At 48.6% G+C, this 21,190-nt stretch overlaps 1 protein-coding gene across 5 annotated transcripts; it reads right to left on the bottom strand.

Moving 5' to 3' along the window:
- Window positions 1–429: 429 nt before the first annotated feature.
- On the bottom strand, window positions 430–19,337 carry cdr2l (cerebellar degeneration-related protein 2-like). 5 transcript variants are annotated; one of them, XM_029246880.1, is made up of 5 exons: window positions 17,738–19,337; window positions 9,659–9,771; window positions 6,481–6,629; window positions 5,113–5,277; window positions 430–3,622 (listed from the first exon to the last, which is right to left on the bottom strand). In XM_029246880.1, the coding sequence occupies exons 1-5, from the start codon at window positions 17,814–17,816 to the stop codon at window positions 2,707–2,709; spliced, it is 1,422 nt and encodes a 473-aa protein (XP_029102713.1). In that variant the 5' UTR covers window positions 17,817–19,337; the 3' UTR covers window positions 430–2,706. The 5 variants fall into 5 exon arrangements, with proteins under 5 accessions (XP_029102713.1, XP_029102714.1, XP_029102716.1 ...); XM_029246881.1 differs by lacking the exon at window positions 17,738–19,337 and adding an exon at window positions 16,027–16,097; XM_029246883.1 differs by lacking the exon at window positions 17,738–19,337 and adding an exon at window positions 15,631–15,693.
- Window positions 19,338–21,190: the final 1,853 nt, after the last annotated feature.

The raw sequence follows: 21,190 nt of genomic DNA, 5'->3' as shown, positions 1-21,190 counted from the left end.
AGTTAGCGCAGCCCAACGCAGCTCTGACTCCGTGAACATATATGGCCTCCGCAGTTTGCCTCCATGTTTGGAAAGCGCGTCGAGGCCCTGAGTTTATTCTCTACTGTTGCTGAAATGCCATTTGGATTAGTATGGACACTAGCAGAATACAGTTCGAGGCGTTCTTCAGAAACAGTGGCTTTAAAGCTCGAATCCTGTTTGGGTGAACGTTGTGGTTCAACGTGTTTGTACCTTCTGCTCGTCCTCACGCGAGTTTTCTCCCACACCCCAGAAACCGGCCTTTTTCTAGTGAACTGGTGCCTGAACTTGCCCTTGCTGTAGGTGCGTTTGCCCTGTGGTGGATACCCATCCACCCTCCACTGGATAAGTGGTTCCCGACAGCGTGAGGCACAATACCCGACAAAACACACAACGAAACTGGTTTTCAGTGCTTTAATGGAATAAAAGACAAGACTTATCTAAGATGGTGCTGTTATAATAGATGTTAGACAGCTGGACAGAGGAGAAAAAAAAAAAAAAACAAACTTTGTTTATCCGCACATAACGCGTCACTCTGCGGAAGTTTCCAGAATGCCCACAGGAACAAAGAATATGGTGACCGAAGGCTAAAAAAAAAAAAAAAAAACCTATCGCAATCAACAGGCAGACAGGACAAGTGCATAACAAAAACAAAGAAAGTTGTTTCATGCCAAGTTAAACATAGAAAAGACCTCCTCTTGGGCTGTATCAGTTATCAAAACAACCTGGTACATTATCCTTGGGTTACATGGTTACACCTTTTAATAAAACAGCAACCTACACAGCGTCTGAGGTTAGTTATTACATGAACAGTATAAAGAAAAAAGACATCAATAAATATGTAATAAATAAGACAGGTGAAAGCGTGTTTTAGTGCAATAGGAGAAGCAAATATTTGAGTACAGTACCTCAGGAAGCATCCAAGAGCTAAAGCGCAGCCTCACGGGCCGGGATCAGCCGGGTTCCATTTTGGCAACATTTTCCCCAAAGCAAAACATTCTCTCCCATTTTCGATACCGGTATTATAATTGATTTGTTGCCACGACATTACGCCTGTTCCTTTACCTTTTAAAACCCTTGAGAGACCCTGAGAAAAAGTGGACCCAGCTTTGACCCAGTTCTGCTCAGAGCCAACACGGAACCGAAGCCTTGAAGCGCGGCCCACGGACCGCAAGGGACCCGGATCATGGCAAAGTATAGAAACAAGTCCAGAGGTTCTGTGGCCTAAGAGCTTATTTTGATCTGTGTAGCGCAGCAGTACAAAGACCTTCTCTACGGGACGGCGATGCGCTGCAATGGTGGACCGCGTGTCCGTACTGCACGGCGGAGGGGGGACCGGAGCGGCAAAACTTGCAGCACAGCTTTAGCGTTTACATGTTAGCCAGGATTCTAATAGCTCCTGCAGTCAACACACTTTCCGTGTCCATTTCCACAAGCTGCTCGTCCCGCGCAGGGTTGCGGTGGTCCAGAGCGTACAGTGCAAGTACCGTACTTGTCTACAGAAAACAGCATTATTTAGGTTCTCCGCCGCAAACTTGAGGCCAGCACCGGTACGGCTGGATACACCAAAACCAGCGTGAGAATATAATCACAGCTTTACATATCTTTATTTCCGTGGTTTTATGACTGTGCTGAAAAGGACAGAACCCAAACACAGCGGGAAAGACAAACACGGGATGAGAGAAGGTTTGCAAAAGATGCTCCACGTGAAGCTTGTCGATTCTATGTTTATTCAGCACCGCACCTATGTTCGCTGGAAACAAAAGGTTCTGCCACCCCTCCCCCACACAAAGAGCAAACCTGCTGACCTGAGGGACTGTTCACCATGTTTTTTTAATCAGCACATTTCTGTCATTGCCTTCTTGCAGCAGCACACAAAGGATCCACTAAAACTGTCAGATCTCAAAGCAAAAAGCTCTGAGGGCTGTTGTACTGGCCGACCCTGCAGCCAATTTCCACAGTTTCCATGGTACTCTCCCCCCTCCGAGTTATTGCTCTGTATCCTCAGGTAGGATCGTTTACACGTTTTACACCAAAATGCATCCCTTCTCTGCCAGCCCCTGCTGGTCAAGACCCAACCCCAGAAAGAACCGAACAAGTTTAACCTGTCAAGAGCTACGAGGAAAAGAAGGTTGTGAGGTCTGACATGAGATCGCTGAGCCGTGGTGTGAAGCCCTTCAACAATCATCACCGTCTCGTGTTTAAAAGAGGTTAACAGCTGTTTTGGCAAGCTGGGCCTGAGCACCAAAAACCAAAGCTCTTTGGGTTTGGTATGTCCTAAATACAACATTGAGCCTATAAGAAATTATCTGATACAAATCAGTTCTCCTTGTGATTTACCTGATCTGCCACTAGTTTTGATCATTAGGAGTAACTGGATTCTGTGATTCAGTTAAGCTGAAAGCAGCGCAGACAGCTATGAAAAAGTGACAATCTAATACAAATGAGTTCTGTTCTGTTCAGAGTATTATGTTTAGTGCACTTTGATCGGGTCTGTGGTGACTGCAGAGCTCCAATGGGCAAGCAGAAGGCAGCGGAGATGCAACTGAGGCCTGCTGGGGGGGGGGGTGCGGGGGACCCTTGCCAAGAGGGACATCGATAATAGTGCTGCAGTTTGAGATACTGTCAGTGGAGTCTCTGTTGGTGGTGTAGGAATGGACATGAGGAATGAAAGCGCAGGGGAGGACATCACTTGCCACTCTTGCCCCCTTTGCTGCCAGCTTTGCTTGAGCTGATGTCGCTCTTGGTCTTCTGAATGCGGGAGAAGATCTCCTTGAAGAGGGCCTTGTACTCGGGCGTGTTCTGGCCCAGTCGCTTGTCTACAGCCTCCACCTGCTTGCTGATGCTCTCTATGGCCTCTGGGGTGGAGGGGGTTTGTGCGGGGCTGGGCGGGGGCGCTGGAGTGGCGCAGTCCTTCATGGAGGGGTCCCGGGAGACGGGCCGTGACGTCTGCACGCCAGCGTGCCGCAGGCTCTCCTCGTGGCGCCGGCACTTCCCCAGCAGCTCCTCGTACTTCTCCAGCAGGGCGTGGTACTGCTCGTCCACCTCGCGCAGGATAGACATGCCCCGCTTGCGAACACTGTTGGCGTGTAGCGCGTAGCTCCCCCGTCTGCGCCCCGAGGCATCCCGGGCCACGATGGCATTGAGTGCCGTGTCACTGCAGCTCTTGCGCACAGGGCTAGAGGCAGGCAGGTCCTGGGCAGCCCCAGCCTCGCCGCCCTCCCTGCCAGGGGTGACCTCTTCCTCCAGAGTGTCCGTTTCAGGGGTGCTGTTGAGCAACGTCTGCGCTAACCCATCCTCGGTGCTGAGAAGGAAGGCACGTGCGCGACGCAGCTGCTGCAGCTCCTGCAGCTCCGCCTCCAGCTCCCGGACACGCAGCCGGCAGGCCTCGGCCGCCTGTAGCCGCTGCTCCAGCCGACCGAACTCCTGCAGAACGGCGGCACACTCCCGCTCTGCCCCCTCGCGCCGGCCCCGCTCCGCACACACTGCCGCCCTCAGGGACGACACTGTCTCACGCAGCCGCTCGTTCTCCTCTTCCAGCGGCTGCCGCTTCCTCTCTTTGTTCAGGCTCCCTGGGCTGCCCACTACAAAGCCATCCTCGTACCTGCCGCAAGACACCAGAGAGGGTGCCACCGGGCCACATTTTAATCTGTCATCATCAGAAACATTTATAGGTCATCTTAAGGTATAATTGAAGTTCTACCACTGCTGTGCTGATGATACCCAGCTCTTTCTCTCTTTTCCACCCGGAGCATCAGACATTTCTGCACGCATTGCTGCCTGCCTGTCGGACATCTCTGCATGGATGTCTGATCACCACCTTCAACTCAACCTCCCCAAAACAGTGATTCTTCACCTCCCAGCTGGCCTGTCCTCCTGTCACGATCTATTGATCAAACTGGACAACTCACTATCCTGCAGATACATCCTGCATAATATTTGCAGGATCCATCCTTACCTCACAACTGACTCTGCCCAACTACTTGTCCAGGCCATGGTGACTTCCCATCTGGACTACTGCAACTCTCTCCTGTGTGGCCTTCCTGCTAATGCCAACAAACCTCTGCAGCTTCTACAGAATGCTGCTGCATGAGTTGTATTCAACTTACCGAAGTGTTCCCATGTATCTCCTCTACTCATTTCTCTGCACTGGCTTCCTATAGCTGCCCGGATCAAATTTAAGACCCTGGTTATTGTCTACATATGCATCAATAGAACTGCTGCCAGCTATTTACGAGACTTGATCAACCACTACACCCCAATCAGACTGGTCCTGCTCTTCTACATCTGCCCGCTCGGTGGTCCCACGGACGAAAGGTAAAGCACGGTGGTTCTCAGTTCTGGGTCTGCAGTGGTGGAACGACCTCCCCCTGTCACTCAGAACTGCTGAAAATCTGTCTACGTTCAAGAAGGGTCTGAAAACTCACCTTTTCCTGACTCAGCTTGCCCAAGATCTCTCCAGCTCATGTATGATGTAAATGTTCATGCACCGTAACTTTATGATCATGCCCAGATAAGCCTTTACACAGCTGCTACTCCTGTATTATATGTAAATGTTTGTGTACATAAAATAAAAAAATTTAAAAAAAAAGTTGTAGGAAGGTAATCAGGATGTCTATCCTGAGTTTTGTGGACCTACTTGTGCGATGAACATCGGTGCATAAACCGGAAAGAAACAAACTAGGTTTACTTAAGAATCACACGTCTGCAACTATGTCTCGCTTTCTCCTAATGTAATGCACACATTGTATTTTCTATGAAATTTACGTCGCTTTGGAGAAAAGTGTCTGCTAAATGAATAAATGGAAATGTAAAAATGGAAGAGAAAGTAAAGCTAGTGGGTGTTACAACGCTTGCAGATTAAAATGATCAACGTGTGATGAGGAGGAATTGGATAAATTTAATTAGATAATTACATAAAGCTATAATAGAAGTTCCCCTCCCGGGATGTGATCCAAAAACCCTTTGTGACCCAGCAAGCTACTAATTCTATCTCCGCATGATCCCACTGAGACACACTAAACCCGGCAGCTTTAAACTCTGCTCTCCAAGCCACCGGGAAAGTGTGGGTTGGTGCCTGCCTTGTCCACTCACCTGGGGGCCATGCACAGCTCCTTTAAACAGGGAAAGGAGTGGATGGTCTTACGGCGTTCCCGCTTCTCCCTGCGCACCCTCAGCTGTTCCAGCGAGCGCAGTTCCTCCACCTGTATGGTCAGCGCATCCACCTGGCCCTGCAGGAGCTCGATTGTTCCCGTCAGCCTGCACCCAGTCGCCCCGACGTCAAAAGAAAGAGGGAAGACAGCGACAGGCTGCAGTTTGTACATCTCTCACCAACTCACTGCACACTGTGTAGTATGTGAGAACTATCAAGCAGGGGCAGTGGGTGGCATAGTGGTTGAAGTCCCTTTCCTCTGGACTCCGAGATCAGAGGTTTGAATCCCCACTCATGCTGCAATACTCCTGAGCCACATTCTTAAACCACGCCACTAAAAATACCCAGCTGCAGAAATGAATAAATGACTGTGAGCAGTTTACCACTGTGGATCACTTTGAAGTGAAGTGACAAGTAAATGTAAGTAAACAAACATCGCTGACACAAAAGCTCACGTGAGGGACATGCTTCTCTAAAACCATCCTCTTTTAGTTACAATACGCCTTTCAAATCACTTTCAAAGGAAGCCAGCTTGGATTAAGCTCAGGCACAGCATTGTACAAGGGCTCCGTATAATAAATGTGTAAATGTTTTCTCTCCGTTTAATAATTATGGGATTAGATCTTGTTCAATAACGGACAAACCTCTATGCAGCAACACGTGTGATGTACACTGGTTCATATGGCGCATTGTTACAAATGAACTGTACTCTAGAATCACGTGTCTGCATCCAAATCTCTCCTTCTGTTCACGTTATGCGCTCATTGTATTTTTCTCCGAGACGTACACTGCGTTGAGAGGAGAGAAAAAAAAAAAAAAGCGTCTGCTAAATGAATACATGCAAATATAATTTCATAAAAGCTGCAGGGCATGCCATGGTGGTCTGCCTGTTGCAGCACTGATGCTTTATGTGAACTGGCCACTGCTTCAGAACATATATCCTGCAGAAATTCAACACTTGTCTCTATGAATTACACATTCGTAACCTTATTAAGCACAGCAGAACAAGGCTGCTTAAGGTGAGCCTATCAGTATATGAAAGATCTACTGCTAGAACACCACAAAAAGCCACTCCAACACCCCACACTAGCATACAATACCAGCATGTAGTTTAGCGGTAATTCTATATATCATCTTCTGTTGCGGACTTCACTTTTGCTCAACACGTTGTACGTCACTTCAGAGAAATGTGTTTGCTAAGGAAGAAATGTAAATGTTTTCACTCGTTACTTACGTTGTCCAGAGTCCAGGACCGAAGGTGACTGTGGTTTTAGTGCTGAGCGTGTATTTGGATGTATGGTGAGCCTCACCTCTCGATCTTCTGCTGCGAGGTCTTACTTTCCACCACCAGGCTCTCGTTGGTGACCTCCAGCTCACGCGCTGTGATGTCCAGCTGCTCGTACACCCTGGCGTGCTGCTCATTCATCTCGCGCAGCATGTCCAGCTGCTTGGACAGGTACTGCGGGCAATGCGGACACACTCAGACAGGGCCCTCCTAGAGACAAACGTGCACACGCGTACAGGCACCAGCACAGGACACAAATGTTTCCTCACGCTTCAGGTGCAGAGATGGCAAGAGAAATCCTGTCACAAACTCAAGGCTCCAATATGATGAACCTCAAGTTCAGCAGCTGTCAGAGACGTTTCTCTGCAACCTAAACGTTGCTGGTTTGAATCCCTTCCTTACCTGACAGAAATTATTAGTACAAGCCACACAGCCTCGATTGTCTAGGTCAAAATGAAAATGTTGACATGCAATGTTTTCATATTTTATTCTTTTTTCTGTTTTTTTTTTTTTTTTAAACCAGAAGCATTTACAGTGGCTCTGTGGTGCTCTCGCTGCAGTCCATCCTCCCTGCCTTCCAGTCACTTCTTCACCTCCAAACAGAAGCTGCACAAAAGCGCGGAAACTTAATCTTGTTACCGTGCTCTTCAGAGACATCTGTGTTCTGCTGCCAGCGGGCGATTTAGGTTTTTCCTCCCGTTTGCAAAAGCGTTGGGAGTTTTAAGAAGCTGGCCAGAAAACGGCAAACAAAGTGCAGGACGATCAGCTCGCCCTTAGTCTGTGCTCTCTGCCCTGTCCCTGCAACAAGACAACTAAACAGAGCTTATAACATGCCTGACAACGCTCTGCCAGTAAGAAATTCACTAAGAAATTACACGCGCAAGTAAGATTTTATTAACCTAACAAGTCCACTCTGACTGAATTCCCTCCACGGCTATAACCCCTGACGGTGGAACGCCAGCTGACATACCCAGACGATGTCAGTAACAGATGTGTGCTTTGCAAAGGCGCTGCCCTCGGGCCACAGCTCTCCAAGCGTGCAAGGCAGTAACCGGGGGCATCGCTCGAGGGAGTCCCGCGCCCTTGGCAGAATAATGAAGGGAAAATAAAATGACTTGCCGGATCGGCGTGACCGATAAGACACACGGCTTCAAGCAGCGTCAGAGCTCCGAGGAAATGATAATTTGGAGCACTGATGGAGACGACAGGGGACAAGTGGAGAAGTCAATATATTAAGTGGGGAGAAAACCGTAAGAAAATCCCAGAAGAGGGGAGAAATTAAACAGGCCGAGGTGCAGTTATCACTGATATGAAGCTAGAGCTCAGCACTGTTCTGTAGAAAAATGGTTATTCAAAACAGTAATACAGTAGCAGGGACAGCAGGTGGCACAGTAGTTAGAGCTGCTCCCTATTACACTTGGAGACAAGAGGTCCAAATCCCACCTCCTACTGCAACATCCTTGATAAAGGTACTTATCTTAATTTGCTCCAGTAAATGGATATATAATTGCAGGTATCTTAACACTGCATGTCGCTTTCGAAGAAAAACGTCAGCTAAACGAACAAATGCAGTATTTAGATGCCATGTTAAGGCAAAGTGTAAATGAACTGATCAATCACTGCATTGCAAAAGAAACAAAATGAAGCAAAGGATATAAACTACTCTATAGATGCAGGATGAGGACATTTAAAGGTGAGTTTGGGTTCACTGTGTGCTCATGGGTTACTAGTACACTAATTGGAGATAATTAAAGCACATATTATACACCCCAAGGCAACTTAAGTGATAATATACCAATTAAATGCATAGCAGTTAAACTAGTTCAGGCAATGTATGATCTATCAAGCAAAACCCGTGGCTTTTACACATGAAACGAAACGAGAAACGAATATTGCCATCAGTTAATACGTGCCGAGTTTCTCCTTTCTCCTAATTATATTCCTCCGAGATGTACGTCGCTTTGGAGAAAAGCGTCTGCCAAATGAATAAATGTCAGCGGAAATGGGCTTAACACACTGACACGTTGATCACCATCTCCGAAATTCACTGACAAGGCACATAACGGCAGGAGTGTTGAATCAAAGGACAGCAGCACATCGGCAACTGAAATCTTCAACGTAATGAAATGTGTTGATCTTCGTTTTATGAATTAAAGTCTGCGTCCTTGACAAAGAAGCAGCGCTCTAATCGCTGCGGTGTAACCGTGGTCAGAAATGCAGAATTAACGCTGAAAGGCAGCGCTGCACGGTCAAGAACGCACGGCCAACATACAGCATCCACGGCCTTCCTATGTGACACAGGAGGGTTTAGTGCGCTGCATTAGCAGCCTGTTAAACAGCTCCCAGGTCCCAAGCGAGTTAAAACGTTGCACTCAGACACGGCCCTCGAGAGCCCACTCCACTCCGCACCAGCGGAGCCACTTTGTCTTCACGCCGGGAAAACCATTTCCAGTGTAAACGCCCACCTCCCTCCTGTACGCCGGTCTGCTCAGGTGCCTAAATGGAGCATCGAGGAGACGGGGTCAGGAGAGAGAAACTAATGGTGGACTCAGCGGATAACAACCGGAGCTTCCGTGCAATCAGAGTCGCTGCAGTGGGAGGTCAGCTAAGGGAGGAGAAATGCTTGGTTACCAAAATAATATTGAAGCAGCACACACACACGCGCGCACACACACGCACGCGCAACCTGCACTGCAATGGTCCCTTCAGTCTCCGAGAGCCATCCTTCTCTGTGACCTTCACACGAAGCCATCTCCTGGGCTCAGTGCCCTCCCTCACTGCACCATCACCTCCTCGCGTTTCCAACAAGCAGCTCCAGTTCAAACAGTTCAGGCTCATCATATCGACACCTCTGAAAGAGCACTTTATGCGTCGCGTTCCTGAGCGCGATTCAGCAGGGAGGACCCGCCGTGTGCCACTCTGTTCGTAAACCTCGTGCTGCGGTTCAAGGTCGGTGCGAGATTAGCCTTCCAGACCTCACCGTGACCTTAATCTTGTGTCACTCGAGGCAACATGTTGCTGCCAGATCACATTTCTGCACATTATCAGTTTACACAAGCAAACGTTTATAAAGGTAGTTTTGGGTTAAGCGCTTTCCTCAAAAGGAAACAAGGACAAGGTCACAGCCAGCCGGGGCTGTGGGCTCAGAGTCCTAAGCAGCAGCCCGCAGGGTTGTCCGACACACGGGACGGGGTCCTGCCTACCTCGATCTCCTGCACCTGCTCTTCATTGGTCAGGTACATCTGCTGCAATGAATCTTCCAGCTCCTTATTGCGCTCCAGGAGGGTCTTCCCCAACTCAGCAGCCAGGTGTAGATCTAAGAGGGCAGGATGCAGAAAGCAGGGTGAGCAATAAAGGGATGCCAGACCATAGTGGGGTTGGGGGGGTAAGGGGACATCACACCAGATGGAGAACAAAAGGGCAGAAGAGGTTTTACTGCACTACAGCTCAACACACTGGGTTTTTTCCACATTCCTGAACACATTAAAGGATCGCTTTTGGAGGGAGAAGTTAGGCTGAGACATATTTAAATGTCCTGGCTGAAGCCAGTGCCAAAAAGGCCCAGGTTCGAATCCCAAACTCTGCTGCTGCAAACGTATGATATACATCTTTAAACGTTGTATCAAAACAACACGTTGAGCAAATCAACTTCAAGTAAAATTTCAACCGTGACGTCGCTTCACGTTGAGCAAATACATCCAAACAAATGCAAATGAACTGCATGACATTCTGTTCGCGGCCTTTATCTCTCCATCGCTGCCAGGTAAGCAAAGACGAAATTACCCGGCGCCGTCCTTAGTTCTGCTTTTAGCAGCTGCTTCAGAGCCACAATTCCCAGGTCTCCAACGTGGGGTGAAAGCGGCAGCAGGGTAAATAGGTTCATCGAAGGCGCTGCTTGTAGAAACAGAGCGAGAGTAACAAGAACAAATCCCTTGACCGAACCCCCGCCCCCGGGCCCTCTATTTTTAATCCTCTATCCTCTCTGATTGAAGCGGAACATTACTGTGATCTCGAGCCGAGATCGGCGCACCAGCTTGTTCCTGTGGAAACCGCTGCATGCAAAGAGGGGAACGTGTGCAGAGGACCAGCTTGGTACACCCAAGTGGTTTTAGTCACAACACATACAAGTGGTGGGTCTCATGTCAGGCTTGGTGTTTACAAGCCTTGATTTGACGCTAAATGTTCAGAAGGGGGTGAGTGAGTGAATGAATGAATGAATGAAGCACTGATTGAGAGATTTCAAACTGCAGCTTTGTGCTGTTATAAGGTGAACAAGTGGCTAGAAACAGCCCATCTGACATCCCTCCTACCACCAAAACCGCATCCCACCTTGCAACAGCTGCAGTGCATCTGAGGACATCGCTGCATTTGCCAAGTGCTGAAAAATAACACTAGCCATCCACCCCAGCATCAGCAAAACCTGGGAGAGACACCAAAGTGCCAGAAACTCCTGTGACGGGCTCAACGGCAGGGAACACCGGGGGTTTTCTGCAAGCGGAGGAGTCCACTTCCCCACACCTCGCAGGAAAGGGCAAACCGTTCACCGCAGCGCTCGTACCTGCAACCTGAAATTGAAATTTATACTCCAGTCTTACACCGTTTTTACAGAAAATCATGTAGTAAATGAATAAATGTAGGTGTACATTGCAGCCTCTCGTGTTAAACAGCAGCAGGGTCACAAGTGGGCAAAAAAAAAAAAAAAAAACTTTAAATGATCGATCTCAGCAGATCAATAAATGCTGGCTGCAGTTTATATTTCAATTTGAATAAATACTGTTTAGCTCAGCAAGATATGTCCTGTGGGGATCGGGCGGAACTTACAGCTAAAAAAAAAAAAAAAAAAATACACAACAGCTCCCTAAATCCACACAATTCCAATGTTTTTCTCTCTCCCTTGGACCACAGAGGGGAAAAGGGTTCGGTCAATCCTTCGGCCAACACTCAAGTCCACCGGAGTGATGAATTGCACTCGAACCTATAATCTAAGCGTGCGGATTCCTGTCACTAAAACTCAGCGGCATGAATCAGCAAAGAGAATCACGGGTCTGTTTAAAGTGCTCGAAAGCACATTACCGCAGATCATCCTATTAAAGTAACACGGGCAGACAGGGCCAGGATGAATTTCTGCAGCTCATCTCGCTTTTCAAACACTGAGAAATGCTTCCATCTTCTTCGATGCTCCTTCATGGCAAGAAGCTGAAGGAAAGAACATACCTTGACCAAGTTCCCTCCAAAGCTTACAACGCAAACATCTTACGCTTGGCAACCTAATTAATTCCCAGGGATCCACTCTGCATCGTGAAAAATGATTTTTCCTGTTAATGGAATGAATACAAAAGGCTTCCAAAATGAATTATTAAAGGAATAAATAAAAATGGGGGGTTAACTCTACTGAATGAGCGTTGGCAAGAGGGGAGGGAGGTAAAGGGGCAGGGATATCGAGCGCATTCACAGAGCAGCTCCTCATCATGGGTGACGGCGCGATGGCAGGGCGAGCGAATCCTCCCCCGGGGGGCCAGGCCTGTGCGCGCACGTGCACACGCAAGCCCACGCAAGCCCATGCGTCACGAGGGAGGAATCGGCAAGTCCTTTCATCTTTGCCGCTGCGCTGTAGGTTCAGGAAAAGCTGAGGACCGGAGGGCCACGTGTACGATATCGCTTTAGGACACTTAAGAAATAAATCGGAGAAGCTCTGGTGCCGAATTTATAAAATGCCCTTAAATTTTGAACTACGCGCGAGGGCACGGCCACGTCATCCGAGCCTCCAGCGGAGCGCGGAATAGCGCAGATGGTCCGAAGTGAACATCTCTAAGCACATTTTCACCTTGCTTTCAAGATTCACAAATTCTCAACATCTGCTTAGGGTTTTCAGTTCAGCTCGGTTCCACGGAATTTACCATCAAATCCACTGCATGCAAACATTTTATAAAATGAGGTCTCTGAAGCACTAAAGAGGTCCCTGGAATTCCACGGGTACAGGTAGCGGCGCACTCAAATTTATGCCGTTCCACTCGGACTGCGACGCTGGTCACACAAAGTCCCCTTATATAACCTTGACAGGACGGAGGATGGATGCCAGCGGGGGGCTGCGAACAAAGAGGACGGAGAGAGGTAAGCAGGGTCCCGATGAGAGGAGGAGGTGACCGGTGCTCGGCGCTACGAAGGCTCCCGGTGAAGTTCACCATTTGCACAGAGCGCCGAAAATACACCCCCTTTTCCCTCCTCGAAAATAAAACTCAATTACGTAATTGAGACGCAGCCCCGAGCCTGCTACACGAAATCAGCCACTTCCATTCAGACTGCCGTCAGCAGGCGGTGACTCGGAGAGATCAAGGTCAAAGGCATTTCACCTAGACGCCGGGGATGAAGTAGAAATGCGGTAAAACACGACGACACACACTGCCAAAAGCACCAAAGGCAGCATCGAGTAAAGTGGTTAAAAACCAACACGTGTGACAAAAAACAGCCCGTCCATCGCGGTTCAGCTTTTTGGAGGAAATAAATTCCGATGTCTCCGACCCGGACCACAAGCAAGCGTTAGACGTGGTGCGTGCCAGCAGGACGTCGGCGGAAGAGGACACACACACACGGCAGCACAAACGATGCGGGAGGAAGCTTTGCTCACGCGGCTTTTAGAGAGCCGCCCCGCGCGAAACCAAAAACGGCAGCCCGGTTAACATCCGCGCATGAAACGGAGGAAACGGAGGCACTCAAGCCTGTAACGAGGCAACTAAAACAAAGTGCTTTACACAACTGAGGAGAGCGGAGAGGAGCGAGAAGAGGGCGCAGAACAGACCTGAGACGGCTGAAGGCATAACCCTCTTGGCGTTCCTAATTCGAAAAAAAAAAAAAAACACAACATGATAAAGTGCCATAAAACTGCTGCAAAAATATTTAAAAAAAAAAACTATTAACTGGGTCAAAAGTGTAATTCCTTAATGAGTATGCGCTACCTAATTAATTATTGTTATTATTGTTATATTGAAAGACTATATAAACGCGGCCCTGGGCTGTTTACGTTTCAGTGCGAGGAGTTGAGAAAAAGCCCCACGTACCCCCCGGACCTCCGCCAAGCCGCCCCTACCCCGCTTCCCAGCCTGTCCCCTACTTTTGCTCCGAAATCCCTGAGAGCGGGAGACGTCGTCTGGGGCCCTATAATCTGATTACGCCTGGGCTTAGTGCTGCAGAGTTAAACACTGAACGACACACATTCATATCGCCTGGCTGCATGGGCGCGCTGGCGTGGACCGATCCGCTCGGCGCCCGGAACAAAGGCGGCAACGAGCCCCACGCTGTCCTTTTGTTCTCCGTTTCGGCACTGCGTTTCCCTCCGATCCCTCTCCTTTGCTGTGCCTCGATCACATTTTTGATTCAACACGGCGGGAGGTAAATGACGCCAAAGGGAGCTCTGCTGGCGTTTACGCTCCGCGGAAAATTTGCACCGAGCCACCAACACAGCACGGTCGTCACAAAGGACGCTCGGCCTTCACCGCGAAACCTTAATCCGTGTTACATAACAGACTTCGTAATTAAAGGGGTGCGGGCGTTAAAATGAAGACTTAAGTATCACAATATGAGCATATTAATCTCCGAAAATCATTTCAGAGGAATGGCAACGAAAAGTCCATGTTTTAAGGACAGTTCTGCCTTCTCGTCCCCCTGTCAGCGACGTGGTACACATGTGAGAGCAGGCCTTTCGGAGCTGCTTTAGTACAACGTCGCGTCCAACGTGTGGCGTCGTAACCCCGAAGCCGCCACCCCGTCATCCGACAGCTCGGTCACCGGAAGAAAGTGTCGGGAAAAGACCTGTTTAGCAGAAATATAATTACTACACTTAATGAGATGAGAAAAATTAATCAGCAAATAAGTGGGACCTGAAACGGAGGAATCCCTGGACTCATCATCTCTGGCAGGACAGGTTCTCCCAGGGCGTAACTCGAAGAGCAAACCGAACGAAATGAGGCCTAAGAACAGACGAATCTGTTTGGACTTGTCCGCGAATGCGACCTCACTTCATTCCGGTTTGGGTTTGAATGACGTCATTTCGCTCATTTGCTTGTGAGATTCCTTTACGGAGAGAACCGATCGTTGCCCGAATTCTCACACTTTCTGCATTTACGGCCTATTTACTGATTCAATACATTGCTTAAAGGTAGCACAGCGATCAGCTGATTCAAACCTGCAACATTTTTGTCACAAGCCCAGTTCCTTAATCACCGTTTCGCCCGAGACACCGCGAATCCGAAATCAGGCCCAGTGACGAAAAAAGCACGGAGGTTCTCGGTTCTGGCTCCGTTGTGGTGGAACGACCTCCCCCTCTCACTCAGACCTGCTGAATCTCCGTCTACATTCAAGAAGGGTCTGAAAACTCACCTTTTCCGGACCCACTTCGCCCAAGATCTTCCCAGCTCATGTACGATGTAAAGGTTCATGCAGCAAAACTTCACGAGCATCCCCAGATAAGCCTTTATTCAGCTGCTACTCCAGCATTGTATTTGCTTGCTTGTGTATATTAAAATATCGAGAAAAAAAATGATAGGAGGGTATCAGGATTTGTCTATCCTGTGTATTATGCACCTACTTGAACGATGAACCTCCGTGCAGCAAGCGGTAGGGAACAAACTAGGTTTGCTTGAGACTTTCATGTCTGCAGCTATGTCTCCTTCTCTCAATGCAACGCCTAAATTGTACTTTTGCTGAGATGTACGCCGCTTTGGACAAAAGCGTCTGCTAAACGAATAAATGTAAATGTAAATGTAGTGCTAAGCGTCACCAGGCTTGGCCCTCTAGACGAAGAATGGCCCCTGTGAGCCAGCCAAGTGCATCGCAGGGCAGGACGGCACTATACGGAGGCTGTGGGTGCCGAAATGTCCAAAGCAGAACAGCAGGAGGGTGGAACTCCGCAACAATGACCTAACACATTCTGGACTTAGTCCAGTACAGACGCAGAGAGCAGAGAAAGGGTGCAAAGACAAAGACAAAGACACACACACACACACACACACACACACACCCCTCCGCTGGTGGAAGCACACACAACTGAAAAGATGTTGAAAACACTCATTTAAAAGGGTAATTTTGGGAAATATTCAGAAAAGTGCTTAACCAATGCGCACCACAGTACTTGACACTGGAAATTATAAGGTTTGCTCATTTCCAGCAAACTCACACACACATCAACCACCAGGAACTACTTCCCGATTTCTCTAACTGACGATGCTGAGCTCCTCCAGCTCCGTAGTTTAATTCTGAAGTATGTTTCAAACAAACCAGTTCCTCTGTTCTTATGCCTCTCGCACCTCGAAAGGACGGCCCGTTACCCTCAGAAAACACTCCCTTCGTAGGGAATCTGTCCACACGGAGGACACTTCCTAAGTGAAGCACAGCCCCTCTCTCAGGGCGAAACATCTTTAAATTTAATTTAGCCTTCTCATCCGAGCAGCCCGTCCCCCCACCCTTTCCTGGAGGGACCGCCGGAGTTCATCCTTCCAAGTTCCACGTCCGCATCGGCTCAGTTTACCAATGCACATTCCCCGTGTCTCTTGTTCGCTCTCCTGCGCCACATACTCACTCGCCCAGTTCCGAGGCCCTCTTTCAAACGTCAGACTTGGCCCCGAGTCCATCCCGTTGTTCCCTTGTTCCCGCCTCGCTCGGAAAGACCCCCACCTCCAACCCCCGCCGAGGCGTCGGCCGCCACATCTCAGCGTTGGGACGTCCGTCAACTCGGCACTTTCCGGACAAAAGAGAGGCCGAAGACGCTGCTGGTGCCGCGGTGCCATAACATCCCTGACCGCTCAGGAGAGCCAGCAAGGGAGCTCTCCGGCCAGTTTTGTCCCCGTCTCCATTTCCCTCTCCCTGAACCGGCAGCAGGGAGGTGTGCGGCGACGAAGAGGAGCGGAGGACGTCGGCCGCTCGAAGGCTGGCAGAGATCGCTAACAGGCCTAGATGGGATGCCGACGGCAAAGCGCGGAAGCACTTAGAGAAAGGGCGAGGAAGAAATTAAATTGACTGAAAATGTCAAGAACCAGCTTCCAATTTCCACTATCTCGCACAAAAAAATGTCACAAAATACAATAATGCACCAATATTCCATTAAAGAAGCATTTCCATTCGCCCAAGACTCGGTGATGATTACATTCCCTGCCTTTTTTGAGATTTAGAAGCAGCAAGTCCACGCTTTATACTTATTTCAGCAACGTTCTGTCAAATCTGAACTATTTCTTGGCTCGACTCTTCAGAGTTCTGCGTGTCTCTTGTGTATTTTGCGAAGTGAAGCGGAGGGAAGTGCGGCACAGAGCTGAGACAAGGGACCGTACCTCCGAATGACACTTGTTGTTGTGTACAGATGTGTACAACTGTATAATCACTGTCTGCCTGACATTATTCGCATTCATGTGTGTATAAGAAAGGAATGGGCTGGATTTTGTGCCCTCAAAGGTAAAACGGTGCTACAGGTACATGTGTGTCGCCAGGTGAGACTGAATTTACAGTCTTTTCAAGGTTAACCATCATTTCTTCGCTGTATATCTCGGGATCAGAACTTGCTTCCTCTTCTTCAAACGTCTAAGCTGGACAAAAGAGGACGAAACACGTTTAAATCGGAATAAAACAGAGGAAGTTTGCGATGGACTGGGGTCCCGTCCAGGGTGCACGCTGACGCTCCCTCTAAGTCACCCAGTTTATGGGATAGGCTCCGGACCACGGCGACCGTACATCACACGATCGGTCACCGACTGATGCTGGACGGGCGAAGAGGCGACGGGACGCCTAGAGGGACAATGGAGCGCGCGTGCACGAGGACCGGGACTGTTCCACACAACCGGCCCAGGAACTCCTCGCATCTGCTGTGGGTTCTGGGTCCGAGCAGAGCCCTAGTTTCCCACCTCCCGTCTGCACAACAGTTCCGTTTGTTGCCCCCCCAGCTCCACGAGGACGAGCAGGTCACATTAAATTACTCATTTACTGTGTTAGTTATTATTATTCCCCCGAAACAACACGCGTGTGAATCATGATTCAGAATTTCATGTGCGTTATATTTCAGCGAGGCGTGTTTTTTTCTTTATCGTCAAGGGCGACACATTGAATATCGTTTGCGCTTCCTCGACGATGTAACAACGGTTGTTTACAAATATAACGTGTTTGCTTACAATGTTTAATTGAAACCCTTTGTTAGGACACGCGAACGCGCAGTTTGAAACGCATAGAGCGGGGACGCGCGGAGGAGTACAATGGAGGGGAGGAGAGGCCCCCGCGCGCGCGCCCCCGGCTCCGCGGCCACTCACCCTGCTCCAGGTCCTGCTGGTCGTACCACGGCTCTTCTTCCTCGGTTACAAACTCCTCCATCCTGCCGGTGCTGAGCATGGAGACCCCGGGCCGATCCGCTGGATGGACGCACGCACTGTCACACGCGGAGACACACGGACGGAGTGAAGCGCGCGCGCTGCTGCCGCGAGCGTTTCCCGCCGCGGGAAGGAGGAGGAGCGCGTCCACAATGATTGTGAGAAATCCCAGCTGCTGCGGCGCTCCCGTTTCAGCGCATCGTGCCCTCGCTCCTCTCGGGCTGATGATGGACGGACCTCGGCTCGAAACAGAAGGGACGAGTGCGGTGTGGAGGAACAAAGCCCGCAGTGTCTCTGTGTGTGTGTGTGTGTGTGTGTGTTACACAGCAGAATTAGAGTGCAGCGGGTCCCAGGGATTCGAACCCCTGTCCCACCAGTCGAAAGTTCTGTGAACGCAGAAGACACTGGTGCAGTCGAGCGTTTCCAAGCATTGATGACATTGATTTAAATAATGAAACGCGACACTGCGAGGGATCTGAACCGGGCCGGCGAATCTTCTTCTTCTTCCACTGCGCTGTCAGTCACGCGCAACAAAACCAGCTGTTTCTGCCCCGCCCGCCTGTCCGCCTGTCCTTCACATGTCCAGGATCCGGCTCCGGTTCTCAATTTGCGCTCAGCGGAATTGTTTAATGATTCAGGAATATATGTCAAAGTGGCCGTGCGCGTGCCCCGAGGAGCCCCTCCTCATCATCTGCCCTCATCTGCGAGCAGCTTGACTCCCACCACCTTTCCGGGGGGAGACGTGGCAGATCCTCCCATCCGGTCACAGGGACGGGGAGTCGGACAGCAGCAGCGACGCGATACATACGCGCGCCGCGGTCGTGGACCGAGCGCGAGACACAGTGCAGAGTGCGGAGGCGCGCGGGCTTCCTCGTCACATCCATGACATGCGACACCCGCGCCAGCAGGACGATGTCGTGGAGCGAAACCGTTCGCCTCCCTTCGGGAAAACATGTCCCCCCTATCATGTGACGTCCGTGGCATAGCGTAGCTACAGAGCACCGTCTCGAACGATTTCGTACTTTTGACTGGTTGTTGCTTAGATTCCGCGGCTTTTACGGATACCTGCAAGTTAGCTCGGGAATATTATGATTGACGGTTCCCGCTATACGCAATACGGAGGGAAGACACACCCATATAATCGAACGCCCGGCAAAAACGGCTGTGTTTCTAGGATCAAAAAGAAAACAGCGTGATGTGACGCGATTAAACAACTGAAAATGGTGCACATGATAATTCATAAAACTTTACATCTCTTGTGTGGGCGCTTCAGTTATGTTTTGTGGACTTTTAGATGTCCGTGGAGTGAATAATCCGAGGAGATGTTATAAACGTTCGCCTCGTACTAGAGAGAGACTGAGCGGAAGGTCACAGTAGTAATAAAGTACGATACTAGTAGTAGTCTAAGAACGCGCCTTCTAGAGTTTTCTCTGGTGGAATATCCTCATAAGGACGTGCAGCGGGCCGTCCCGCACCTTTTCACAGCAGATTTATGTGAAGCTCTTGAATCCTTATGGCATAATCGTATACATGATTATCTGTAGAGAAGAAATTGTTCTGCAGATGTGGTAATGTTTCTTACATCATGCATGGGAAATTTTCTAAAGGCTTTTTGCCAATTTGCAATGGCTCTAAAGGACAGCTTTGTATACTTTTAGAAAAATACCGCCTTTTCGACATGATGGTGGTCTGCAATGGCAACACCGTTTACCATACTTTTTCTCTTTCCGACTGGCAAGTTTAAAGTTCAGTGATTAAGAATCTGGCCGTTTCATTTGAATCATTTGTAAATACAGGCTGTGGCCACTGGATGGCGCTATCACCTAAACAGCTCTATTTTTGTGTTATTGGGGAATTTTTCCCTACTCAATTTCATATGTGTGCATTTCAATAAATAATTGTTTTAAACCATAATGGTAGGAGGTCCTGCTTGTTTTCTCCTCATTTTCCACATTTGTTTAAAAACCTTTGAATCAGGTATTTGTCCGGGTCCTGCTCTGTGGTGGGTCTGGGGTTCGAGTTCTGCTTGGGGTACCTTGCAGTGGACTGATGTCCAGGCCTGGGTGTGTCCCCTCATTCTTGTACCCTGTGTTGCCGGGTTAGGCTGCGGGACAAGCGGATGTAGATATTGTGTGTGTGACATGAACACGCAAAGCTGCCGCAACTGTGTTTTTCCTGATGTTCGGGAATAATGCGTATGTATGAAATGTGTTGTGGCCTTGATTTTTCTCCTGGCTGCCATCAACAATTAAAGCATGCTCATTGTTCAAGGGTTGTATCCGAACATTGACAGTAAGTATCCTGCGTTGTACAAATGAATGAATGAGTCATGCGTTGGTGTGTCACTGAACATCATACATGAACTGTGATTCAGGTTCCTGGTTTAGTTTGATTTTTCATCCAATTTTAGACGTGTGACACGAGGAGAATTAATGATCAGAGATTCATGTGAACAGAGTAGCGTAGATGGAGGCCGAGGGAGGAAAAAAAAAGAAGGCGAGTGAAAGTATGAGCACAGCTCGCTGATTATTCATCCTTCACACATTTTACTTGGCTCTCCGGTGAATTAGAAGACACGTTCTCAGAAGATTGCTGTCGTCACTGACAGCACACAGAGGAAAAATTGGGAGTTCCTGTTCTGTCACCATAAACCTATATTTGTGAGGCATATTAAGACGGCAAATTGAGACAACAGGGTTTTAAATGGTATATTTTTCTATGAATTTCCAGGGTATTATTTATAAAAGTAGATTTTTTTTCTGTTTATCATCTTTTGTCTCAGTATGGATGATACATAGTTGTAGTGATGCAATGTACGCATGTAAGTGGAGTTTGTTGTGTAATGTTGTGTGAGGGCACACATTATTTTCTTTACATTTAAATAATTTTTTTTCCTTTCTGAGTCACTTGAAAGTTTATATGTTTTACGTTTTGGACAAATAATGTCCACCTGAAAAATCTACTCTAATGAAGTGCGGTTTGAACATTATTTTGTGAAGGAACACATATTACAGAGAAGTATAAATAACACAAATGATTATTTAGAAATTGCACTGGTTCATCTAGAAAGGTGTGTTTTACTGTCGAAAATGGGGAAGTCAGTGTGGACCCACGAGGAGCACTGTGTGTGCATCACAGATACTTAACAGCCAGTCTCACACACACACACACACACACACACACAAGCGAAAACCACAGCCGTGCAAACAAAAAGCAAGATAGCTTAGTAAAAGATAAGCAGCTTGTTTCCTCACATCCCCTTAGCAAAACCACATATTCTCAAGTACACTTTAAAAAACACTGGGTTTAAAATAATACTGCATCAGTATGGGGCAAAACTTACCTATGTTTTGACTGAACCTGTCAACTGGGTTATGGAACTGACCTCATAAGGTG

Source organism: Scleropages formosus, chromosome 20 (assembly GCF_900964775.1).
Source record: "Scleropages formosus chromosome 20, fSclFor1.1, whole genome shotgun sequence".
In the NCBI taxonomy this organism is placed as follows: domain Eukaryota; kingdom Metazoa; phylum Chordata; class Actinopteri; order Osteoglossiformes; family Osteoglossidae; genus Scleropages; species Scleropages formosus.
Note: the sequence above shows the minus strand (reverse complement) of the source record. Positions and strands in the feature narration are given on the sequence as shown.

What these genes read in the sequence shown, in the direction of transcription:
- cdr2l (XM_029246879.1), bottom strand. Translation starts at nt 10,338, where the DNA reads ATGAACCTATTTACCCTGCTGCCGCTTTCACCCCACGTTGGAGACCTG. An exon ending in AGCAGGTGCAGGAGATCGAG is followed by an intron (nt 6,630 to 9,658) that starts GTAGGCAGGACC and finishes CATTGCCCGCAG; the next exon opens with TACCTGTCCAAGCAGCTGGA. An exon ending in GAGCTGTGCATGGCCCCCAG is followed by an intron (nt 3,623 to 5,112) that starts GTGAGTGGACAA and finishes GTCTTGCGGCAG; the next exon opens with GTACGAGGATGGCTTTGTAG.